At 38.2% G+C, this 26,674-nt stretch overlaps 1 protein-coding gene and 1 long non-coding RNA gene across 5 annotated transcripts; both read left to right on the top strand.

Annotated features, from left to right (window-relative positions):
• Positions 1-775: 775 nt before the first annotated feature.
• On the top strand, positions 776-14,811 carry LOC103708089 (hydroxyproline-rich glycoprotein family protein). Of its 4 annotated transcripts, none has more exons than XM_088719520.2 (10): positions 776-1,182; positions 2,264-2,336; positions 2,669-2,743; positions 3,208-3,269; positions 3,390-3,458; positions 5,587-5,615; positions 5,691-5,898; positions 6,002-6,235; positions 9,336-10,374; positions 14,444-14,811. In XM_088719520.2, exons 1-9 carry the CDS (start codon positions 1,066-1,068, stop codon positions 10,371-10,373), a joined length of 1,905 nt encoding a protein of 634 aa, XP_088575646.2. In that variant the 5' UTR covers positions 776-1,065; the 3' UTR covers position 10,374; positions 14,444-14,811. The 4 variants fall into 4 exon arrangements, with proteins under 4 accessions (XP_088575646.2, XP_008791084.4, XP_088575645.2 ...); XM_008792862.6 differs by lacking the exon at positions 14,444-14,811 and adding an exon at positions 12,666-12,887; XM_088719519.2 differs by having other exon boundaries at positions 5,587-5,898; positions 14,444-14,578.
• A 1,483-nt stretch (positions 14,812-16,294) lies between these two features.
• On the top strand, positions 16,295-17,578 carry LOC149753595 (uncharacterized). Its single transcript, XR_016400131.1, has 2 exons — positions 16,295-16,394; positions 16,466-17,578. It is a non-coding gene; the product is annotated as an uncharacterized LOC149753595 (long non-coding RNA).
• The last annotated feature ends 9,096 nt before the right edge of the window (positions 17,579-26,674 follow it).

Below are 26,674 nucleotides of genomic sequence, written 5' to 3'. Positions count from 1 at the left end.
TTGTGTATTTAGATATAAATACCATTCTACAGTTAGATTTTTTAGGTTCTAAATTGTGCCTAAATCTCTAAAACATTCTCACCCTCTTCCTCTTCTCAAGAAATTATTATGTGGACCCATTTTATCCACAATAGTTGTATATCAAGCTAATGATTTTCCGCCACCCTCGCCATTCCCACTATCTTAAGAGAATAAAATAATATTTTTTTAGTAAATAAAAAAAAAGTCGAATAAGTTCTAGCTATTTTACTCCTGCATCTACGTCTGAAGTCACAACAATCTCTGAAGTGCACTACCATCGCCACTCTCCACTGCGTCATTGGGTCCTAGCTTATCATCCCCACCTCCACTACCTCCATTATTTCCACTGCTTCCTACCTCTTCGATTCCTCTGCCTCTTCTCATCATATCTTTCATCATTTACACTTCCTCTGTCTTCTAATCGAAAATTTTTATCTTACACAGTATGGCTGAACATGCTGTTAATTATAGCCGCTCATTTCTATGGACTCTATTTTACAAGTGTTTATCTCGCTGCATTAGTATAAGAAACGAGCAATTATAATTGATGGCGTGCACTACTAGTCCAGGCTAGGCAGGATTCAACCTTGCCACCTTTTAATTCTCCCATTCCAATCCCTTTTTTTATATTTCCATTTTTCCCGGTAAGCAGCATTAGACAGCCATGTTAATGTTATTAATAGATTCTCTAGAATCCAAGGAGAAGATATCACAAAACCGGTATAAATAGCCCCCCCCACCCCGTGCCTAAGTCAACTATTTTTTATCTTCTTTTGACCAGGAAGAATAACCTGAGCTAAAAGCAACGAAAGGAAAACAGAGGGGAGAGAGAGAGGGGTTGCTTCGTCCTTGCTCTCCCAGTCTGGTCTTTCCAGGGTTTCCGACGGGAGAGAGGAAAACAGAGACCTTTTTTTTGACTCTCTTTCTCCCTTATCTTTTCTCCTCCGATCTCTTTTTCTCTCGCTTCTCCTTGTTCCCCTCTCTCAATCTTCTTGGGGATTTCGATCTGGTGTTGGGATTCTGAGACGGAAGGCAAGAGGGGGGATGAAGTCGCCTCTGAAGAACCTCCGAGGCTTCACGCTCCACCGGCGCGATGCCAAGGAGAAGAGGGAGCACCGTCACCCTCTGGCAAAGCTGGATGAGCTCGTCGAGGCCGCTCAGGTGACGCTCTTCTCCCTCTCCAGGGTCTTTGATCAGACATTTTGTGGTTATTGGATCTCCTTGTCTCGAAATTGGCAGCAAAGATGGGATTTTTATTTTATTGCATTGCTCTGCTTCCAGCTCGAAATATCTCTGGTTTTATTTGATTTTTGATGCACATCTTCTTTGGGGAAAAAGAGCAGCTCTAGTTTGTGTGTAGTGGTCCCTGTTCTTTTCTTTTCTTCAGTATAGTTTGCTGAATTATTGGGTTTGATCGTCTTACTGGAGTTCAAATTATCTAAATTTATCTTTTGAACAAATTAGTGTAATTAATTTTGATATTTTGGTTGGAGGAAGCAGAAAGATTTTTATTTTTTTTCCCCTCACTATTCTCTAAATTTTGATGGCTCTTTAAATTTTTATCCAGTGCAGTTTGTTTGCCCAGCTTGTTGTGTCCGTCAAAGTTGAAGTTTTTACGTGCCTAATCTTTTTATTTTTTGAAAACTAAATAAAACTCATTCATTATGTAAAGGACAAAAAGGTATAAACTTCAGCTCTATTCTATTCTCCCCCCAAATTATTATCCATGATAATAGAAAACAAGTGTCACAGGTAGGACAGATAATTCCAGGCAGCAACTACTAGACCTTCCCCTGGAGGGCTTGGTGGAACAGTTTTTGGACCGTTTTGTCCCGAACCTGAATCATTGTATTTTTGAATGACACAACTAAAAATTTCTTTTTGCCCCCATAATATTAAGTTGGAGCATTCTTGCAAATGGGAAAGCTCTGTGTCCACATTTTCTATACATTATTTTTTATACAAAATGCGACCAGTATTTCATTTCTAAGACACCTTTGTTAATTTGCACTGGTAATGGTTGAGAGGACGGTTGAGAGGTATTCCATATTATAAGAAGTCTGACTGAAAATTTATTTAAGAATGAATGGATACTCTTTCAAATGGACTGAGTGACCAAAGCAATCTGCATATCATATGCAGAAATATATATTGTTAACCTGCTAAAAACAACTAGTTTACCTGTTTTCTTCTTTTAAAATCGTACCTTCAGCTCTCACACTTGGAGGCTTTGCGTTTGCAGGACGTGCAGGACATGAGGAGCTGCTATGACGGCTTACTTTCTGCAGCAGCTGCCACTGCAAATGGTGCATATGGTACATTGCTTTATTGCTGTACTTAGCGTGTTCTCTATCTTATATATTTTACATCTTTAAAATGAAGGGCAAGCTATAACTGGAATACTTGTATTTAATTATTTTATATTTTTACTTCAGTAAGTTTATAAGAATCTCTTGTCTGTACTCGGGAAATTTTACCTTTTTCATTTTGAGCTCATATGTCCGATGAAAACTTACATCATAACTTATGCAAAGTTGAGGGTACTGTAGCAAATAAGCAGTCTTTATTACTTGAGCACTATTGAAAATAAAGTAAACAAGAACCTTTGCTATCTGAGCTACTCTTAGATGTCTACATATTCTTGCAGAGTTCTCAGAAGCATTGCAGGAAATGGGCACATGTTTGCTTGAAAAAACTGCACTAAATGATGATGAGGATAGTGGTGAGTCAACTGAACTCTTATTTTTCCGGTATTGCTTGTGGTCTGATTAATTTTACCAACCTTGTTTTCTGGTTATATGTAAGGATATAATATTGAATATTTCATAAATAAGTTAATGAAAATACTGATAATAACTGAATGCTGATTGAAATAATTTTCTGGAATTCCTAAAGTTTTCTTATCTTCTTGTTTGTCTGTGGTATCTGCGTGTACTTTCTGAAATGTGATAGTTCATGAAGCCATTTTTATTTTATGCATGCTGGAATCGTGCCAGCATGTTTACCAGATTGCTCATTTTAAACATACAACTTAAGGACTCTATTTATAAGAAACAATTTAAAAGATACGAATTTTAGATATTGAAGTGAGAAAGGTAGACTAGTCCCCAAGTAAACTTTCAAAGTGTGAAAAGTAGTTCACGTCCTGATTTCTCATATGCATTTTGAATTTGATTATACATGCAGGCAGGGTTTTGTTGATGCTGGGGAAAGCACAATTTGCGCTTCAGAAACTTGTAGATAGCTATGTGAGTCCTGTATTCTATATTGCAAATAGACCATACTAACACAAATTCTTCATATCTATTCCTGTGGCAAGTGATTTGACATCAGTTTGACTGGAATTTATGTTAAATTTTATTTCACAGCGTGCCCATATCATCCAGACAATTACAAAACCATCTGAGTCTCTTCTCAAGGAGCTTCAAACTGTGGAGGTTTGTTCTTTTTGATTTGTATGTTCTAACTGGAATAATTGTATTATTTTCTGATCCTGTGCAAAATGACTGATCAACTAAGTGTTTATTTGACTATCTAATGCATAGATTTAGCTGTTGATTTCTCCATTTATATGTTCTATAAATGCCTGCAGCCTCAGTATGCAACATCAATCTGTCCTAGGATGACTCATTTAATAAGGAGCGAAATTGGTGATCAAAGAGACCCTTAACATATTCCTGCGTGTCCCGAATTGCTTTTTGCATATAATAAAAACTAAGGGTAATAAGTAATAAGTTGACTAAATTATTATTCTTCTGAAATCAGCTGTGTATCATAACACTGTTATCTATTTCTAATAGATAACAATATTTACTGAGTGAAACATGGTATGAAATGTATCTGAGTTTTCATGCCCACAGTAATTATAGCATGTCATGTCTTAATAACATGTGCTTCATGTTTACTTGTGAAGGACAGTTTCCAAATTATAAACTTCCACTATGAAAAAAGTGGGTCTTGTTTACATGATCCAGCTCTATTAATCTTTAGAATAAAACTTCAAGACTTTTTGAGCTCTCTTTTATTGCAAAAAAATTAAGATTAAAGAAACTAAGCAGCAAGTCTTGAATTTTGTACAATGCTGGGCAACGAAAGAAAGTCCAAACAGAATAGGATAATAAAAAAATCGACGCAGTTCCAGTGGAAGATTGCACATTAGGGATTAATAGAGACTGAAACAGTTGTCTGGTAGCTCAGTTTTCGTCCTATTGTCTGTGATGTCTTGAGGTCTCATCATCATCATCATCATCATCATCATCATTATCATCAATATAGTAATTATGATACTGATTTCTTTTTCTAAGGTTTTCAGTAATATTTAAAGTATGTTGGTTAAACAAGTGAGGCTAGATGGGCAACAAGGCTATTTTATTTGGATTGAATTTAGTCTTTAGGTGAAGGTGGGCCTTTATCTTTAACTGAACCAGATTTTAAGTTGTCTGGACTGCTCATTGAATGAGGTAGGCTATGAGTGGGCAGCCCAAGTGATGACTATGTTTCCATAAACAAACTAAAGATCAAAAAACCGGAATAAATAAAGAGAAAAGACAGTTACCGCCCTCCCCCCTGCAAAAAGAAAAGAATCCTAAAATTCTCTCTCTCTCTCTCTCTCTCTCTCTCTCTCTCTCCATGTCCCATCTTTGGTAGGTCTCATTATATTCGTCATGGAGAAATTCAGCAAAACTCTACCTCCTTCAGGAAACTTTGAAGGAATAAAATAGAATCTTAGAAAAGGGAAAGTGCTGTAGTTTTCCTATGTTCTAGAAATAATTCTCCTTCCTCTGTTTCTTTCTTTCTTTGTTATCTTTCCTTAACTCTAAGGCTTTAGGATTGGCCCAGTGGGTTGATTTGATACATAATTTGAAACCTAGTTAGTCCTTAGTATAGGTTTATAATAAAATACTCGTTTATATTATTGTAGATTTCACCAGAATCTTAGTAAAAAATATAAGGTCAATTTTTCCTCTAAGACTCGAAATTTCCCTATTAAGCTGGCGAACATATCCTTAAATTTGGAAGAAGGGGGAGAATATATAGTGCCGATGGACTTTTATCACCAACCAAAATATAAAAGTAGTTTATATATCTCAAAGAGGAGTTCCATAGGGCACCTAGTGTTACTTGGACCATCATTACACATCAAGCTCCAATCAGAATTAGGATGTCCTTGGGAAGGGGCATCAACTAGAAAGAGTACAATTTGCTGTTCAAATTAATTTTCATATGGAATATTTTCATGACTCTATAAGTGGAGTTGCTTATTGACAATCTTTTCTGTTTCCAGCTTCTCCTCTTGTTTTTCCTTAATGTCTTGTACATAGTTTCAGTGTTGTCTGAAAAACATTGTTTCAATCTAGTTATATCTCCATCATTGAACTCAGCATAAGCATTTATTTATTTATTTATTTTTTAAGTCTGAATGATTTTCCAAATTGACATCCATTAAGTCCTATTCCTTGCCAAACTTCTGCATTCAGCTTATATTTCATAATTTTGTGCCGAGAATATTCTTGAAACAAACCATGACTTACCATTCTTTTAATGGGACTTTGTTTGCCATTGCAGGAGATGAAACGGCAATGTGATGATAAAAGGTACAAATCTTCTGCCATTTTCTGTTCATTTTTCTTCATCTTTATAGTGATTTTCTTCTGGCATATCTTCTTCAGAGAGATCTATAAATTAATGCTGGCGGCACATCAAGAAAAAGGGAGGTCGAGACGTGCCAAAGGTGAAACTTACTTAACACAACAGTTGCTAGCAGCTCGAGATGATTATGTAGAGGAGGCAGCCCTATTTGCCTTCCGCTTGAAATCATTGAAGCAAGGTCAATCTCGAAGCCTTCTAACACAGGCTGCTCGCCATCATGCCGCACAGGTAGTTACTTCAACTCTTTTATGTCAGGAATATTTATTTGTTTGATGGAAATGTGACGCAATCTGACCTTGTTTTGTTTTCTTTTCTCCTGCTTGGACTTCAGTTAAATTTCTTCAGAAAAGGACTTAAATACCTTGAACTGGTTGAACCACATGTTATAGAAGCTGCTGAACAACAGCATATTGATTATCATTTCAGTGAACTTGATGATGAAACAGACAACAATGATGATGATTATTCTGGTTACGATAGCAGTGATGATGGGGAGTTGAGTTTTGGCTACGGACAAAATGACCAATATCAAGATGTTGTTTTTGCAAGTAGAAATTCAACAGAGGTGAGTTCATATTTATTTTAAGGTCTTATTATGTTTTCGTTATTTCTGGCTAAAGGTTAGGTTTAAAATTTGCATTATCTTTTTTTTTTTTTTTGCATGCAGATATTTTATCATTTTATTAGATGATTTTTACTGATGACAGTGAGTTATGGGTTACTAATTGCTTTGAAGTTGATGTAAGTCAACTTTTATTATCAGAAACAGTCATATTGAATAATTTCCTTTTGTGCATCTTTCAAAGTGCTGTGCCAACAAATCTATATCTATACCAAGCAGTTGGATTCTTCCTAAGAGCAAAGAGGGAAATTCTCTTATTCACAACAAGGGAAAAAGGAAACATTCCACATTGTGTGGCTGAGAGATGCTATTATTGCCTCATGTCACTGTCTAATTTAATGCTTAAAATATTGCTTGCCGGTGGTTATTTTTTAAAAGAAGTTGTTAAGCATCATGGCTCTGCACCTTCTCTCTGAACTGAAGAAGCTAGATTGCTTATTTGAGCCTCTATAACTTTTTTGTTTTAAGATTCTATAAGTTCTTGATCCTTTGCATGGCTGCATGGGATGACAAACTAGTAGGGCTGTTAACGAGCCGAGCCGAGCCCGAGCCTGGGGAGGCTCGGGCTTGGCTCGTTTCACAGAAGCTCAGGCTCGGGCTCGGCTCGGGCTCGGTACCGAGCTTTGTATTGGGCTCGAGCTCGGGCTGCTTGGCAAAACAAAGGCTCGGGCTTGAGCTCGTAAAGCTCGTTTCAATTGCGAGCTCGGGCTCGATACGAGGGACTCTGGGAGACTTTCGTTTGGGCTGGGCCGGCTGAGAGTTTTTCATTTGGGCTGGGAGACTAGAGCTCGTTTGGGCTCGTGAGCTGCTCGGGCTCGGGTGTAAATGAGCCTCATATTAGGCTTGGGCTCGGGCTCGTTTGACTAACGAGCCGAGCCCGAGCCGGGCTTTTACCGAGCCGAGCCCGAGCAGCTCGGCTCATTAACAGCCCTACAAACTAGTTACTTGATATGGAAGATGGTTGTATTTTAACCTTTTATTTACAAATTTAAGCAATATTCTGTTCAGCAATTTGGAAAAAGATGCTCTATAATTTTGTATGGTTTAAGCTATCAACTTTTTGGACATTCAATGTCAATTTCCTTCTCATCTATCACGTTTAGTGGTGGCAATGGGTCAGATCGGGTTCTGATTGGGTCAAATTAAGATAACATCATAAGAAACTTTGACCTATACCCTACCCTGCCTAACCTAACAGCGGGTCAAGATCCTTCAACCTTCAACCATACCTACTTATGGGTCCACCCCCTTTTCCAACCCTTTCTTTGGAACCAAGCTAGAATGTAAACAAGGAAAAGGTGGAAATCTCCATATCTGATCCAGGTGCAGATCGGCTGATTTGACCCCTAACATAGTCTAATTTGCAAGCCTCAACCCTTACCCAACCTAGCCTATCTAAGCCAATCCTACAATTCCTAATGACTTAGGCCTTGTTTGGGAAAGCTGTTAGCAATAGAGCTTTTGGAAGTAGAGTTGTTGGAAGTAGAGCTTTTATAAAAAGCTATTTCTAAAGTGCTGTAACACTTTAGCATGTGTTTGGTAAACAAATTAAGAAAGTACTTTTGTATGACAAAATTACCATAAAGGACAGTACATAGTATTATACAACTAAGCATAATAAAATATAACATATATTAATACATAAATATATAATATAGTATAGTATTACTGTAATGTAATATAATATTATTATAATATAGTAATATAACATTGTATACTATAGCATAATAATTTAATATAATATTAAATTATTTAACATAACATATCAATGTATTATAATATAATATAATATTATATTTATAGTATAATACAATAATAAAGGTATAAAATATTATAATTATTAGCGTATATTAATTTTTCATAATATAACATAATATTAAATTATTTAACATAATATATTAATGTATTATGATATAACGTAATATAATATTATATTTAAAGTATAATACAATAATAGAAAACAAGAATATCTTTTCTTGCATGGAAGGGAGTCTGATCCATGGCTAGGGTTCTTTGTTAGGGCTCCAGCAGATTTTTAGGTTTATAAAGGGACAAAGTATGTAATTATTATATTTTATTATGAGTATTTTGGTCAAAAAAACAGTTTTTCGACAAAGCTGAAAACAGCTTTTTCGGAAAGCTCCAAAATGGAGCTTATCCCAAAAAGTTGTTTTTAGTTTTCTGAAAAAACTATAACAGCTTTTCGAAATTTTTATCAAGCACCCTTTTTTATCCAAAAGTGCTTTTGGAGGGCCAGAAAGTGCTTTTTGGCCCCCCAAAAGCTCCCCTAAACGGGGCCTTAATTTTCAAGATGAGTTAAACAACTAGTATCAAAAGGACCACTCATTAGATTTTTAGCTGAGGTGATGACTCAACCCGACCTAAATTGTCTTGACCTTATGAGTGCCTCGAGCTCTTTCTTTTCAGGTCCTAGGTCTGTACATATTGGTACCAGCTGAACCATTAACCAACCTGGTAGGTCCTGGCTGGGACCCTGTGGTATAGATCGGGATACCCAGTTTACTGGATCTTGGATCTTGTAATCATCTCAGGCCCTAGCCTCTCACTGGTCTGATCCAGGATGTCCGGGATGGATGAGGATGGACGCGGTCCTGAATCCATGCTACTGTTTTTTTTTTTGTGAGAAGATGTGCTTCTGACAAATGTTACCCAAACAATAACTTCTATGTCTCCTCATTCATGTTTCTATTTTTCTTCTTTTCCTTGCATGCTCATCATGGCTTCACATGGTGTGGACCTAAGACATATAACAGTTTTCACATTGCATTTTTTCCCCTAATAGTGTATAATCTAAATGTTAAAAGAGGGCCAAACTTGCAATGCATACTATTTATAAGTTATATATAACTGAGTTGTGGAGGTCTTTCTGATTATGTAAAAATGTATGTGGCAGTTTTTTTTCCCCATTACATGTCCCATTGTTTTTCTGGAATTTTGCCATATGCTCTCTGTTGTAGGGCTGGTTCTACTATGGAAAGAAAAGTACTTCCACACTTAAAAATTACCCTTTCCATTCATGCAGGAAAATTTAGATAGGAATCAAGATGATTTCTTCACTTTCAGTAGGTGGCCTGGGGCTGGCAGCCAATCAGCACCAATTTTTGCGGATAAGAAGTTTGATCCATCTGATAAGATGAAAGAAACCCAACCTCTATCAACAAGAAAGTTTCACAGTTATGTTCTACCCACACCTTGTGAAGATAAGGACTCAGACACCATGGGGCCTGCGAATAAATTTTCTGCAGATCATCTAGAAAGCAAGGGTGGCTGGCCCACACAGCTGTGGCATTCATCTCCACTGGTGGCAAATAAGTTTGGGAAAGATCTCAGAGATAATGAATTATCAAGCTCTTCCAGGGTAAAGGAAACACAGTCAGTACTCAAGGAAAGCAACATTAATAGTGGTCCCATCCGCATGCCTTCTCCCTCAGCAGACGGGCTTCCATGGCTGCAATTTGGCCTGTGCGGTGTTTCTGATACTAAAAAAGTCAAAAGACAGGCATTTTCTGGTCCACTGCCAGGTAAAGCATGGTCAAGCAAGGCAATGTTTTCTGCCACTGATTACAGATCCTCTGTGAATTATTCTCCTATATTTTCTGCAAAGTCAGCATCTGTCCTCACAAAGCAGCCAGCGGTGTCCTCAAAAGTGTCTCCTGGCACCTCACCTCCTCCTATGTCATCACCAAAAATTAGGGAACTTCATGAGCTTCCTAGACCTCCCACCCTAGCAAATGCTGCAAGACCTTCCAGGCTGATCGGTTATTCTGGTCCTTTAATTTCTAGGAGTCAAGTGCGTGTGGCAACAAGCAGAATTCCATCAAATGCATCACCTACTGCATCACCACTACCAGCACCACCTGGTCCAATGTCTCGCAGTTTTTCTATTCCGTCTGGTGGTCATAGAAAGCCAATTTTACCAGTTACTAAGTTATTAGAAGCTCCTCATAATCCAGATTTGACTGAAGAGGTCACTTCACCTCCCCTGACACCTATATCTCTAACAAATATTCATCCAGCATCAGAGGCTTCAAAGCCTGATACTCGAGCTATGAAAACATAAGGTCAGTGAGAGTTGCTAAAGCACATAATGTTGTCCATTTTCTAAAGCTTGCGTTGTTTATATTTCATTGATTTGTTGACAATGTCATTGTGCTATATTCTTTTCAAATTGTTTCAGTTGATGTGTTTGAATATAAGTGGAAAATAATTGTTATCTCGGATATGTTTGAAGGCTTAGTATGTTATTTATAAATAACTCATTTGGGAGTACTATAATTGTGAAGCAAATTGCTTTCATTTTCTGATGGATTTTTCGGAGAATATGATTTTGTCTCATGGCTTGCTTGCATGGTTCCCAGATTACAAATTTAACTTGGGGGTGTATCCTTGAGTGATTTACCAGTAACTCTAGTCCACATTGCCATGTACAATAAATCATGAAATTTTTTTTTAATCAGATATTAGTAAGAGAATAGTAAGTTATACTTCTAGGGATTCACTAGTCCCTTGATGCTATATGAGATTCTAGGATTTTTTATGTCATTTAAAGGGAATACATTATAATCTAGATCATTCATAATCACTTGCATATTTAAATTGGGAGTTATTCATAATCACTTGTATAATCTAGATTATTCATAATCACTTGTATAATCTAGATCATTCATAATCACTTGATAATCACTTGTTATCAAAATTTCATTCAGAAATTACTTGTATCGCATAAAAAATGTATAAATCAGAAGCCTTTGAAGTTAAAATTTTTGAACATATTATTTGCATTTCTACCAAAAGGAAATGACAATATACGATTTGCATGTAGTTATTAGCCAGTCCCAAGGTCTCTGCTTTACTTGTCTATACACAAATTTGTCATCTTAGCTGAAAATAAAAGGAAAAAAGGAGATAAAAAACAACAAATTTCTGTATCTTGTGAAAATTGTTTTTTTTTAAATATCAAAGATAGTGCCTGGGGGAGTTCCTCTCTAACTTTTGCCAAGTATACATGCATGTCCTTTTTCATTGTTTATGCTTTCACACAGACAACAATCTGTCAAAAATTTTGTGATCATGCGCAGGCCATATACCCTCAACATGATGTTTTACAATCTTTTCCCCATAAAAATTAAAAAAACATCGTATAGCCAGTTACCTTGTCACCATTTGAATATCGCCAAGCAAGAAATGGAAGTTGAGAAGAGTCTTCCATATGATTTGAATTAAGGTTCGCCGTCTCGGTACCGAACTCCGTATCGGTGCTACACTAGCACAGTATCGGTACGACACGGTATAAGATTTTTTTGGTATACTGAATGTCGGTACGCCCCCCATACTGAGTACTGGTACTGAACCAATATGGTACGGTGCGCTCCGTACCATATTGGTGCGCTCCGTACTGTCTGGTTCGGATCAGTACGGCGAACCATAAATTTTGAATTACCTAGACATGATATTTTTAGCCTTAAGTGAATGCAGCAGTATTAGTAGGATTCATAGAAAAATCTCTATCATAGTTCACATTGTAATATGTCTTCATGCTATGTCCAAATGTAGAGTGAGTACTTCCAAGTTTGATGACATTTTCTTCCCTCTATTTAGCTAAAAGAGGGTAAATTATTGAAAGCATAAAGGTTATCAAGGTGGTCTCCACAACAAATACACAAGCACGTCCAACAACAAAATGTAACAAAATTTTTTGACATTGTGAAATACAAAACCCCACATCACACTGCCTTTGGCTCAAAATTCTACTGTCCATATAGTCTAAGGATGTTTGCTTTTCTGGTTTATGTTTTTAATGCTCGTAGATGTTTGTTTATTTCTAGGTTGCCCACCAAATAGTGTAGCATTTCTCCTGCTTGTCATTTCCTCTATCAGTAAACAATCCTACCAAAATTTGCCTCTGGGTCGACCACTTTTTCCAAAGTATGCAAAACATTCCCCAGTCTTCTGGCAAATTTTTGGCTGCTTTCTGATGGGTATCTAATGAGTGAGAATATTCTGATGCATCAAGTCTTTATATTGAGTTCAAAGGGTCAGAAAAGTGCAACCAAATTATGGTAGTAAAAGACTTGTAGATCTTCCATTTTGGAGGACTTTGTTTGGCTGTGAACCATTAGGAAATAACAATCCTTACGTTCTCACTCATTTGTTGATAAGTGGTTGTTTATAATGAATTATGAAAAATCTATGTAGTTTTAAGTTACTAGATTTGAATATAGTTTCTCAGACTGGAATTGATGTTTGGATTCTACATTTTAAGGATCCCCTGCTCAAGTTAGACTAAGCTTCATCCATCTTATGGTGAAATTATAGTATGCTCAGTGAACCAACTGTTTTTGCTTCTTTGCAGGATTCTTGTGATTAATTTCACCTTGCTTTGGCTGTCCAGAGCTGGTCAACTTGGTCGGCTGTCATCCTGCGATTTTGCATATAATAGCATGTACATTCCTAGTTTCTCACATGAATCTCATTTTTTTTGGTACCTATAATGATGGGAGAAAATTGTAAGTGCGAAATAATGAATCTTTTTGTATTCTATGATTCATTAATGGAAAAATTTAATTTTGTTAAACAAGCATCAAAGCATTTTTTTCTTTTTTTTCTTTTTTTTTTCCAAGTTTCGTTCTTTCTTGAGTTTGGTGATGTTTATGTGGAAATTCCCTAAGACTGATGTGGATCTCACATTTGTGTCAGTGCTCTGAGGTTTAAAGATCATTGAAGTTGTGGATCTTTCTTTTCAGGGAACCATTAATAAGGAGTCGACAGATCTAGATCTAACGACCGGTTATGAGGACAACTTTTAAAATTTTGTGAATGAATTGAGTGCTGAAAAATCTCATTCTCAACTTAAGTTGGATTCCATCTTATGATCAGTTAAATTTGGTCCTCACACACTGACATGCCAATAGCATTCAGTTAATTTACTTATGTCTGCTTTTGATTAATGATGTATTTTGCTATGGGAAATAAATCATATTGAAACGGCTTCAAACTACCCTTTTCCTATATTGTTTATTAAAATAGCTGCATTCAATTCCAGTTCTGATTCACATGTTGCTGCCAAGAAGCTTAATACACCTATATATAATGTGAAGGAAGTAATAAGTAATAACCCTTAGCCACAAGCCATCAAATAGATTAGTAGCAATTTTGAGTTTCTGGCAGATGCATGTATGCAATCTACTATTATTGTCTCTAATATTACTTTATTTAGTGTTAAAAAAGGTAATGTCCCTTAGCCCTGAGCTCTCAAATAAATTGGTAGCAACTTTTAGATTTCTTCAGATGCCTTAGACATGCAATCTCAGATTGACTTCCTGCAAGGTGTATCCTGCTAGTATTTTGGATCAACACTCAGTAATTACTTAGAACACAATCTCTATGATCTCCAATCCTTGAGTAAATAACTTATTGGTGTGCATGCAGGAAAAATTCTCCGAAGAGCCTACTGGTATCCTATTTGGTTGCCAAATCTTGCTCCTCTTCATCCCCTATAAAATTTCTTCACATCAGCTAATTGTCTGTTTCAGCCTAATTTAAGTGAACCTTTTCTATCTCTAGTCCTGGGACCCTTCCCAATAATGTGACATATTAATGAGTATTTAATTCATTAATGCAACAGCACCTGCTTAATTCTGTTAAGGTTTAAACTGGAGTGTTTTCTCCTCTCTCATTGTCATAATATTGTCGTTGTTATCGATCTAATACCCTGCATAGAAGAACTTTATTGCAACTAAAAATTTATTCAAATAAATTATAGGATTTATGATTCCATTCCTTTTCATTCTCTCATGGGCCTTTGCCATTTATTGAAACTGTAAAAGAACATTGCAGATACTTTATCTAACAAGATTCTTTTCTACAGGGAAAATTCACTTTTTTCCTCTTATTACAAATGGCTTTGAGAAACAAAGGCATAAAAGCTACTTAAAATTTTATGTGTTTTTTTTCCCCTGTCAACCTCATTTAACCCCTTGCAAAAATGCATGTTTTTCGCATATCCTGCTTGGGTTACAAATTATTTCTTATGTCGAGAAATTTGCTACCCCTTCATCAGTACGAATGCTTCTACAAAAATGAGTCACTAAAGATTTTACTATTGTTTTCCTGAGGATATTTAATATGCAGTGTGATAAGCCACGTAGGTCTGAGAGGGCGCCAAAGCCGAATCCCAAGTATGGGGGAGGAAGATCAGGTATAAGAACAGGGCAGGCGTAAATGTTGAACCCATGCATGCTTGAACGTTGGAACCGGAGCAGCTAGGCAGCAATTCCAAACGGCTATGAGAGGCTTTACTACGTCAACTAGTTGTTGGAATAGTTTTAGGCATATGTTTTTTTTCCATTCTATTTTATGGTTGAGTTGATTTCTGTTATTTTCTTAGCCATTGTATTAGAACCTCTATTTTCGGCTGTATATCCAAATAGTTGGTTGAAGTTAATGTATTAATAAGCTCTGGACATGAATAAACAAAAGAAAGGAGAATTTCTATCCTATATTATCTTGTGGTACGTTCTCACCCAAAGAGAGCAACTGTGTCAAGTGCTATTGTGATTTGACTACTGACTGGGACCTTTATCACAGTGGCTGATCAAAACAAGATGTGCTTGATTTAAAAAGCTTGCCGATATGAATTTTCTCGAAGCGAACAAATGATGGTGTAACCACACGCTTATCCTTTCAGCCCCAATGATCTCCAATGATTAAGTCAACTAATGTGCTCCAATGTTCAAACCCACCAACTACTTGTGCTTGCACCTTTTATTTACTCTGTTCTCATACTTTCTCAATTTATTAAGTCTAAATCTTTACCTTTTGCATTTCATGTCATTCTTGACATTTCTACAATCCTATTGCATATCTCCTTGTATAAAATGTAATAGACCCTCTCTAAAATTATCATATCAGCCATTATAATGTCACACATAGGGTGATGTACACCGAAATTCTGCTTTTCTTCTTCTTCTTCGAATTTTCTATTTTCATTGTGCTTCCACCTTTTATTTACTCTGTTCTCATACTTTCTCAATTGATTAAGTCTAAATCTTTACCTTTTGCAGTTCATGTCATTCTTGACATTTCTACAATCCTATTGCATATCTCCTTGTATAAAATGTAATAGACCCTCTCTAAAATTATCATATCAGCCATTATAATGTCGCACATAGGGTGATGTACACCGAAATTCTGCTCTTCTTCTTCTTCGAATTCTTCTTCTTCGAATTTTCTATTTTCATCGTGCTCCCAAGGTTTTCTCCTGGATTTTGAAAGCATTCCTGTTGACCCCCTAATGGATTTTGATGAATACAAAACACTAGAGTAAAATTCCATTATATCTTAACAATTCGATTGAGGAATTCATGTGTTTTACTTAGAAAATTGTTAAGAAATGTCTAGGCAAGTTCCCACAATTTTTATGAATTTATTGAAGAATATTTTGAGCTAAAGAAAAAGTTCAGGGACAGCCGAGACGTCTCCTGATAGTTTCAGAGACGTCTCTGGCACAAACAGGAAGAACTGGCACACTTGGAGTCGTCCCCGGCACCTGCCGAGTCGTCCCCGCGTTAGCGGAGTCGACTCTCTCAGAAGCGGAGTCGACTCTCTCAGTGGCGGCAGAAAGACGTTTCTCAAGGGATATGCGCGAGACGTCCCCGCTGTACGCGGAGTCGTCCCCGCAAGCAAAAAGGAGACTCCCCGAGACGTCCCCAAGATGGCGGAGACGGCTCTCTCAGGATTTTCCAGAGAATGGTTTTTGCGGTGATAAGGAAGCGGAGTCGACTCTGAGATAGCGGAGTCGTCCCCACGCATAAAGTGGACACAAGCGGAGACGTCCCCTGAAAGAGCGGAGACGACTCTCTCAGGGAATTCCAGAGGGCAAGTTTTTCGGAGACAAAGAAGCGGAGTCGTCCCCAAAGAAGCGGAGTCGTCCCCACTCAAAAAGCACAGACAAGGCGAGACGTCCCCGTAAAGTGCCAGTCGACCCCAGATAAAGTAAAAAGTAAAATCCTGTAGGTGAGACGTCTCTCGCTGTAGCGGAGACGTCCCCGGAGCGCCTGGGACGCGACTGACAGCTTTTCAGGTTTGATTTTGAATTTCAAATCCTTCTCTTTTTGTCTCTAACGACTATATTTGCTTTTTGGGCTATAAAAGGGACCTCTTAAGTGGTTCTCAACAACTCTTCACCAACCCAAAGCAAAATCATTCAAGAGAGAAGTTTGAAAGAAAAGCTCAAGGGAGTGAGTGCATCCAAGGAAGGAAATCAAGTACTTTCAAGTCTCCCAAGTGATTTCAAGCTCAACCACTCTCGCGCGCTCGGGAATCAAAGCTCACACTCAACCCTACGCGGTCTACCTTGGAAGAATCAACATCTCCCACGCTTCCAACGGCAAAAAGATTCTTCCGGGTTTCATTGTTCATAAGTGCTATATTTGCTTTCTAGAGCTTTTATATTCTTTTGTACACTCTTTTATCGTGGTGCTTGTTCAAGTCAAGGGACTTGGAACAAGGGAAAGGCGTCCCAAGCCTAAGAGAAATTGGGGGTTTAGGGTTTGTTGTGAGCCCGGTGTAAAACAACGAGTTGGGTAGTGAACTCGCAAAACTACCGTACTGTAATCTTGGATTATAGTGGAAATACCCAAAGGCGCTTTGGGGAGTGGATGTAGGAGCAGTGAAGGCTCCGAACCACTATAAAACCGTGTGCTTGTGGTTGTCTTCTCTTATCCCTTTATCCTTGCTTTAGTTTATATATTTGTGTGGTTTAATCTTAAATTAGTCAAAAAGTTTTTTAAAACACCCAATTCACCCCCCTCTTGGGTGACCATCTTTGGGCAACAAGTGGTATCAGAGCAGGTGCTCTTATATTTCTTGAAAGACCTAACCGTCTTAGCCAAAGATCTAGATGGGAACACCCTTTAACAATGTTCCTGCCGAGGGGCAAGCAACCAATAGACCTCCACTCTTCAATGGGACAAATTATACCTATTGGAAGACTAGAATGAAAATCTTCATTCAAGCACAAGACTATGCCTTGTGGAGGGTTATAGTCAAGGGACCACAAGAACCATCACACATAGTTAATGGCATTCGAGTTCCCAAACCTGAAGAGGATTGGGATGAGAATGATGATAGGATGGCTCAACTCAATTCTAGAGCCATGAACTCATTATTTTGTTCTTTAGATGCAAATGAGTTTAATAGAGTCTCCACATGTAGTTCCGCTAAGGAAATATGGAATAAGCTTGAAGTTACCCACGAGGGTACAAATCAAGTCAAGGAGTCCAAAGTGAACATTCTAGTTCACAAATATGAGTTGTTTAAGATGGAACCCAATGAAACCATCACATGCATGTTTACACGCTTTACGGATATAATTAATGGTTTAAAAAGCTTGGGTAAATCCTACACTAACTCGGAACTTGTGAGTAAAATTCTCAGGTCTTTGCCAAAAGCATGGGAAGCAAAGGTCACGGCGATCGTAGAAGCCAAAGACCTCAACACCTTGGGGCTAGAGCAACTCTTGGGCTCATTGATGACGCATGAGCTCACGATGAAGCAACATGAAGAAGAGTTGCCGAAGAAAAAGACAATCGCACTCAAGGCTACCTCAAGTGTGTGTGAAGAAGAGAGCAGTGGGAGTGAAGAAGAAAGCCAAGATGAGGACTTGGGGTTGATAGTTAGGAAGTTTAAGAAATTCATGAGAAGGAAGAAACCCTTCCCAAGAAAGAAATTTGGAGGTAGAAATGATTGGGAAAAAGAAAAGGAAAAAGAAAGAGATCCAATCATATGCTATGATTGCAAGAGACCGGGACACATTCGTTCCGAATGCTCTCAACAAAACAAGTATTTTGGAAAGAAGAAGAAGAAGGCATTGAAGGCAACATGGGATGATAGTGACACATCATCCTCCGAGGAAGAGAAGGAAGAGACCGCCAATTTATGCTTCATGGCGTTCGAGGACGACGAGGTATGTCAAAACCCAACCATAAATTTTACTTTAGAAGAATTGTATGAAGCTTTTCAAGAACTTATGGGTGATTGTAGTATGTTAGGAGCAAAAAATAAAGAATTAAAAGCCTCCAATCAAAAACTAAAGGAAGACATTGAAAACCTATTAATTGAAAAGGAGAGCGTTAAAAATATTAATACTACTAACCTAGAAATTAAGAATTCAAAACTTAGTATTGAAAATGAAAAGGGAAAAACAGTAATTAAGGAATTAAATCTAAAATTAAAATCCCTATTCGATATTAATACCTCACTTGCACAAAATGTTGAATCTCTTAAAAAAGATAAGGAAGAACTAGTCAAAGAAAATTTGAATCTTAAGAATGAGGTACATAAGTACAAACCAATTGTTGAAAAATTCACACAAAGTTCTGAAAAATTAAATCTCATTCTTTCAAATCAAAGAGCCGTTTTTAATAAAGCCGGATTAGGTTATAAAACTAATAAACAACAAAAGTATCTAAAGAATTTCTTTGTAAAAGCGAAAGATGTAAAAACTGAAAAACCTACATGCTTTCATTGTGGAAAGACTGGACATAAAGTCTACTCTTGTATTCAAAGAAAAATCCAAACTAACAAGAGTACATTTGTGAAAGCCAAAAACATAACTAAAGTATGGGTGCCTAAGGGAACCAATCACACTAACCACGAAGGACCCAAGAAAACTTGGGTACCTAAGAGCTTCACATGATCATTTTGCAGGTATGCCTTGCAGCCGAAAATAAAAAGAGAATGTGGTATCTTGATAGCGGTTGCTCAAGGCATATGACCGGTGACAAGAGTCTCTTCGTCACCTTGGAATCAAAAGAAGGAGGAGTAGTCACATTTGGAGACAATGCTAAAGGCCGAATCATTGGTGTCGGTAAAATCTCCATATCATCCTCCTCATTTATTGATAATGTATTGTTAGTTAATGGACTGAAACATAATTTATTAAGTATAAGTCAATTTTGTGACAAGGGCTTTAAAGTATCATTTGAATCGTCACTATGCATAATTAGTAGTCCAATTGATAATGAGATCATACTCACAGGACATAGGCATGGAAATGTTTACATGGTAGATCTTGATGATCTCACCATGAAGGATGGCCAATGTCTTGTAGCCATGAATCCTAAAGTCAATGAGACTAGTTGGTTATGGCATCGTAGGTTAGGGCATGCTAGCATGGATTTAATTTCTAAATTGATTACAAAGGATCTAGTCAAAGGACTACCGAAAATAGACTTTGAAAAGAATAAAATTTGTGCGGCATGTCAATTAGGAAAACAAACAAGAAGTTCTTTTAAGTCTAAGAACATAGTCTCAACGTCAAAACCCTTAGAACTAATTCACATGGATTTGTTTGGACCCACTAGAACTGCTAGTCTAGGGGGTAAGAAATTTGGTCTTGTCATTGTTGATGATTTTTCACGTTTTACATGGGTTTCATTCCTTGCACACAAAGATGAGTCCTTTCCCGCTTTTATCAAGTTTCATAATAAAGTTTCAAATGAACTCAATCTTAAGCTAAAAGCAATTGGGAGTGATCATGGTACCGAGTTTGAAAATCAACACTTTGAAAAGTTTTGTGACGAAAATGGTATCAATCACAATTTCTCGGCACCTAGGACACCCCAACAAAATGGGGTGGTAGAAAGGAAGAATCGCACACTCGCAGATATGGCTCGTACCATGTTGTGCGAATCGGATCTACCAAAGTATTTTTGGGCTGAAGCAATAAGTACCTCATGTTATATCTTAAATCGTGCTTTAGTTAGATCTATCTTAAAGAAAACACCATATGAATTGATAAAAGGCAAAAAACCAAATATAAGTTATTTTCATGTTTTTGGTTGTCGATGTTTTATTTTGAACAATGGAAAGGACAATCTCAGTAAATTTAGTGCCAAATCAGATGAGGGGATCTTCTTAGGTTATTCCTCATCTAGTAGAGCATACAGGGTCTTCAACAAGAGAACTCTCGTTGTTGAAGAATCCATTCATGTTGTTTTTGATGAAACTAATGGAGATTCTTCTAGAAAAGAAGAAGATGTTGATGCAGGTATACTTGAAGACCGAATCAAGGAATTCTCCATACAAGACAAACAACATGAGGATGAGGTTAAGGAAGATACAAATCAGCAAGATGAAGAAGATCAACCTCCATCAAACAATCAAGATCTTCCTAAAGAATGGAGGTATGCACATGGTCATCCAAAGGATCTAATCCTTGGTGATCCTTCACAAGGTATAAGAACTAGATCTTCTCTAAGAAACACTAGTAATTATCTTGCTTTCGTTTCACAAATAGAGCCTAAATCACTAGAAGAAGCTGAAAAAGATGATAATTGGATGAACGCTATGCAAGAGGAATTAAACCAATTTGAAAGAAATGAAGTTTGGACTCTAATGAAAAGACCCCCAAATGTTTCAATTATAGGCACCAAGTGGGTGTATAGAAATAAACTAGATGAAGATGGAATAGTAATAAGAAACAAAGCTAGGCTAGTGGCCAAAGGATATAATCAGGAGGAAGGAATAGATTTTGATGAAACTTTTGCTCCTGTTGCTAGATTAGAAGCTATTAGATTACTTTTGGCATATGCATGCTTCATGGACTTTAAACTCTATCAAATGGATGTAAAAAGTGCATTTCTAAATGGTTATATAATGGAGGAAGTTTATGTAGGACAACCTCCAGGTTTTGAAAATCACTTACATCCAGATTATGTGTATAAATTGCATAAAGCATTGTATGGACTTAAGCAAGCTCCTAGGGCATGGTATGAAAGATTAAGTAATTTTCTAATTGAAAACAAATTTAAGAGAGGAAATGTAGACAAAACCCTCTTTATTAAAAGAAAAGGAAATGACTTATTGCTTGTACAAATTTATGTGGATGATATAATTTTTGGTGCTACTAATGATAGTCTTTGTCAAGAGTTTGCCAAGCTTATGCAGGGAGAATTTGAAATGAGCATGATGGGTGAGCTCAACTTCTTCCTTGGGCTGCAAATAAAACAATCAGAGGAAGGCATATTCATCAGTCAGTCCAAGTATATCAAAGAAATGTTGGAGAAATTCAAGATGAAGGATGCAAAAGAAATCAGCACACCCATGGGCTCAAGTTGCAAGCTTGATAAGGATGAAAAAGGTAAAAGTATAGACTGCAAATTGTACAGAGGTATGATAGGCTCTTTACTTTACCTTACTGCTAGTAGACCAGATATATTATTCAGTGTTTGTATGTGTGCTAGATACCAAGCATGTCCTAAGGAATCACACTTGCAAGCTGTTAAAAGAATATTTAGATATCTAGTAGGGACATCTAATGTAGGCTTATGGTACTCTAAACAGTCTGACATAAACTTAATTGCTTATTCCGATGCTGATTTTGCCGGGTGCAAACTCGACAGAAAAAGCACAAGTGGGACATGTCAATTCTTGGGTGCCAATTTGGTTTCTTGGTTTAGCAAGAAACAAAATTCAGTTGCCTTGTCCACAGCTGAAGCTGAGTACATTGCAGCTGGAAGCTGTTGTGCCCAAGTTCTTTGGATTAAGCAACAGCTTGAAGACTTCGGTATTAAAATGGACAATATACCAATTAAGTGTGACAATACAAGTGCAATCAACTTAACAAAAAATCCTGTTCAACACTCTAAGTCAAAGCATATAGAGATTAGGCATCATTTTATTAGGGATCATGTGATGAAAAATGATGTGATGATTGAATATGTATGTACTGAAAATCAATTAGCTGATATCTTTACAAAGCCCCTTTGTAAAGATAGATTCAATTTCTTAAGGAATGCGTTGAGCTTGTATGATCCTAGCAAATGAAGTGAACTTGTATTGCTTTACTTTGCTACTCGAACTAGTAACCCACCTCAAGGCAAACATACGTGAAAACATGAATTCATCTAAACTAAATGACGAACTGTTTGACTTTCCGGAGGATGGTTACCCTCCCTTGGACTCTTCATAGAGATATTTTCAGAGCCTATAACATGGGTATTCGAAATTTGGTCAAACATTCCTCATTTCAATCTTAATAATCTAAAAGTCATTATCAAATCATTATAGGATGTATTATTAAGGGGGAGGATCACAAACAAATTCACTCTGTGTCTATCAAAAGAAATCACGATTGATTAGGGTGATTAAACAAAAATCTGGAACTGCAGTCTGAAATTTTTTGTGCCGGAGACGTCTCTGGCAAGTCGCAGAGACGTCCCCCCAGGGGGAGACGTCTCGCCTTAGTGGCGGAGACGTCTCGGGGACCGAATGAGGGCTTTTTAAATAGGTCGAAATCGCTCGAGCCGACTCGAGCTTTCTCCCTCATTCCCGACCAAAACGGAAAGCCCTAGCCTCCACTTGCTCTCCACTTCAAAACCTAGCTTCCATTTGCCCTAAATCGCAAACCCTAGCATCCATGGCACCAAAGAAAGCTAGGACAACCCGTGGGAGGCGACCTAGAGTAGCGGGCGACGGCGAGGAACGGCGGGAAGAACCCTCCGCGTCCTCCGGTTGCTCCGCCGACCACGACGATTTCCTGTGCAAATCGCACAGTCACGACTGGCAGGCACATCGATTTTTCCTTTCTAGATCATGAGGGGTTCTCTATTGGAGAGAGACTCCGAGCCCAAGGGTGGGAGCACCTTTGCACCCTCAAAATCTCGACCTACCCCGGCCTTGTTAGAGAAATGTTTAGTGATATGGCCTTAGGGGACTTAGGGTACACTGCATATGTCCGAGGGACATTGGTAGAAATTAATGAGGATGTCCTATCCACTGTCCTACAAATTCCTAAGGACGGTGAGGCACCGACCTCACATCCCCAAAGGGAAATAGCCCTAAACTTGATTCTAGGAAGAGAGGACTGCGGCCCTCTTGATGTTGTCTACTCCCAGGACCTAAATGCAGAAATGAGACTTCTTTTAAGCATTGTCAATCGGGTCCTATTCCCCAAAACCGGTCGCTTCGATTTTGTTTCGGAGCGTGATTTAGTCATAATGCACCATATCCTACTAGGGATCCCCCTAAACCTCCCTAGACTCATGCTAAATTACATTGCCCAATGTCATAGGTATTCTAGGTTTAGTATACCCTATGGCATGATCTTTACCTTAATATTTAAACACTTCAAGGTTCCCATTCCACCAAATGAACCTGCAAAGGCCCTAAGAAACACCGATTATTACAATGAGGGCTCAATGAGAAGAATGGAATTTCACAAGATAGATGGGTCGTGGGTCAAGGTTCCAAAAAGAAAAGCACAAACCATAGAGCCTGAAATCCCACATCATGAGCCTGACCATCACTCTCCTCCACCTAGCCACATGGACATCCCTGATATTCCCTCCAGCTCAGCTGGACCTTCCACATCCATGCCACAACCTCCTCCAGTCAGTGGGACCTCCTTCCTATCAGAGGAGCAGATGCACACTTTAGCATCTGTTATTTGTCAGCAGATGAGGGAGGAGATGAGATCCATGATGACTGCAGAGCTGGCCCCCATCAGACAAGAGCTGAAGGAAATTAGAGCTCAAATTGAAGCCACAGAGCAGCAAATAGTTGGGGTAGGTGCCACCCAAACATTCAGATCGATAGAGCTCAAAGACAGCTTGAAGGCCATTTCCGAGAGTCTCAAAGAGTTGACAAAGCCAGATGGCAATGTGGGCACCCTAGTTGCCCAACTTAGAGGCAGAATTGAGATGGCAACCTTAGAGTTTGAAGCACTTGTGGCAGGTTTCCACAAGTCACAGGGAGATCACTTTAAGACTCTCATGGATTCTATCAATGGCTTCATAGATGCAGCCTGTAAGGCTTATGCACAAAGTACAATGCCCCATGAGCAACGACGCCGATGATGGATATCCTATAGGATCTTCTTTTTGTAAATCCTAGGCCATTGTGAAACACTTTTGTACTAGAAATCAATACTTATTATGACTCTTCCTTTTGTACTTGAAATCAATACTCTTATGTACTAACTTCAAAGACTTACAATGACATATGAATGAATACAATTTCTTTTTAAAATCTTGTGTACATTGCCAATTCTGTGTATGTGTTTGATTGTGTGATACAAAGAAACAGGGGGAGCACATCTTGTGATAACTATGTTAAACTAAACGATGAGTATGAAATGAATTCCACAAACAAAGGGGGAGTAATATGAATGTCACACCTTGAGTATCATTTGTCCCCTTCATTGTTGATGACAAAAAGGGGGAGTAGAATATTGTAAGGGGGAATAGAATATTGAAATATGAATATTGAAAAATATGGATATTGAAAGGGGGGTATAGAATAAATATTGAATATGGTTATTGAAGAATATTAATTTTAAGATAATTGCCCTTCTGGAAAAGAAAGGGGGAGTCAAAAAGAATCTAGTTTTTAAATTATCTTCAGCATCAATATATCATTCTAACTTGATTCAAATTCAGTTCATATGATAAAATCATTTAAGAACTATAAAGATCAATCCTATGCACAAGGAAATTTAAGTGATGCACATCGTATCTAGTTCAAATCAAAACATTATACTTGTATATCTGATCAATACTGTGTATATGTTTAAATTTCAAATTTTGCATATACTCAGTGTTTTGTCATCATCAAAAAGGGGGAGATTGTTGACCCCCTAATGGATTTTGATGAATACAAAACACTAGAGTAAAATTCCATTATATCTTAACAATTCGATTGAGGAATTCATGTGTTTTACTTAGAAAATTGTTAAGAAATGTCTAGGCAAGTTCCCACAATTTTTATGAATTTATTGAAGAATATTTTGAGCTAAAGAAAAAGTTCAGGGACAGCCGAGACGTCTCCTGATAGTTTCAGAGACGTCTCTGGCACAAACAGGAAGAACTGGCACACTTGGAGTCGTCCCCGGCACCTGCCGAGTCGTCCCCGCGTTAGCGGAGTCGACTCTCTCAGAAGCGGAGTCGACTCTCTCAGTGGCGGCAGAAAGACGTTTCTCAAGGGATATGCGCGAGACGTCCCCGCTGTACGCGGAGTCGTCCCCGCAAGCAAAAAGGAGACTCCCCGAGACGTCCCCAAGATGGCGGAGACGGCTCTCTCAGGGTTTTCCAGAGAATGGTTTTTGCGGTGATAAGGAAGCGGAGTCGACTCTGAGATAGCGGAGTCGTCCCCACGCATAAAGTGGACACAAGCGGAGACGTCCCCTGAAAGAGCGGAGACGACTCTCTCAGGGAATTCCAGAGGGCAAGTTTTTCGGAGACAAAGAAGCGGAGTCGTCCCCAAAGAAGCGGAGTCGTCCCCACTCAAAAAGCACAGACAAGGCGAGACGTCCCCGTAAAGTGCCGAGTCGACCCCAGATAAAGTAAAAAGTAAAATCCTGTAGGTGAGACGTCTCTCGCTGTAGCGGAGACGTCCCCGGAGCGCCTGGGACGCGACTGACAGCTTTTCAGGTTTGATTTTGAATTTCAAATCCTTCTCTTTTTGTCTCTAACGGCTATATTTGCTTTTTGGGCTATAAAAGGGACCTCTTAAGTGGTTCTCAACAACTCTTCACCAACCCAAAGCAAAATCATTCAAGAGAGAAGTTTGAAAGAAAAGCTCAAGGGAGTGAGTGCATCCAAGGAAGGAAATCAAGTACTTTCAAGTCTCCCAAGTGATTTCAAGCTCAACCACTCTCGCGCGCTCGGGAATCAAAGCTCACACTCAACCCTACGCGGTCTACCTTGGAAGAATCAACATCTCCCACGCTTCCAACGGCAAAAAGATTCTTCCGGGTTTCATTGTTCATAAGTGCTATATTTGCTTTCTAGAGCTTTTATATTCTTTTGTACACTCTTTTATCGTGGTGCTTGTTCAAGTCAAGGGACTTGGAACAAGGGAAAGGCGTCCCAAGCCTAAGAGAAATTGGGGGTTTAGGGTTTGTTGTGAGCCCGGTGTAAAACAACGAGTTGGGTAGTGAACTCGCAAAACTACCGTACTGTAATCTTGGATTATAGTGGAAATACCCAAAGGCGCTTTGGGGAGTGGATGTAGGAGCAGTGAAGGCTCCGAACCACTATAAAACCGTGTGCTTGTGGTTGTCTTCTCTTATCCCTTTATCCTTGCTTTAGTTTATATATTTGTGTGGTTTAATCTTAAATTAGTCAAAAAGTTTTTTAAAACACCCAATTCACCCCCCTCTTGGGTGACCATCTTTGGGCAACAATTCCTTTTGAGGGGCATTGGGATCCAATGAAGTTCTAAATTTAGACAGAAGATCTGCTAAATTTCTTTGTTAAAAGAACAAATTGTTTGTTTGAACTAAATTTTGTTTCTATGTTGACCCCATGCAGATAAGTGCATAACAGAATCCAGCTAAGAAATATGTTTTAGACTACTTAA

Source organism: Phoenix dactylifera, chromosome 4 (assembly GCF_051530095.1).
Source record: "Phoenix dactylifera cultivar Ajwa chromosome 4, Ajwa_hap1_PhDact_Kaust_v1.1, whole genome shotgun sequence".
Lineage (NCBI taxonomy): Eukaryota > Viridiplantae > Streptophyta > Magnoliopsida > Arecales > Arecaceae > Phoenix > Phoenix dactylifera.
The sequence above is the reverse complement of the archived record's forward strand: the minus strand, read 5'-3'. Positions and strand labels throughout refer to the sequence as shown.

Bases quoted from the DNA above. Each gene is read 5' to 3' on its own strand.
- LOC103708089 (XM_088719519.2), top strand. From the start codon at position 1,066: ATGAAGTCGCCTCTGAAGAACCTCCGAGGCTTCACGCTCCACCGGCGC. The intron at 1,183-2,263 runs GTGACGCTCTTC...TTGCGTTTGCAG, and splicing joins AGCTCGTCGAGGCCGCTCAG to GACGTGCAGGACATGAGGAG. The intron at 6,236-9,335 runs GTGAGTTCATAT...CCATTCATGCAG, and splicing joins CAAGTAGAAATTCAACAGAG to GAAAATTTAGATAGGAATCA.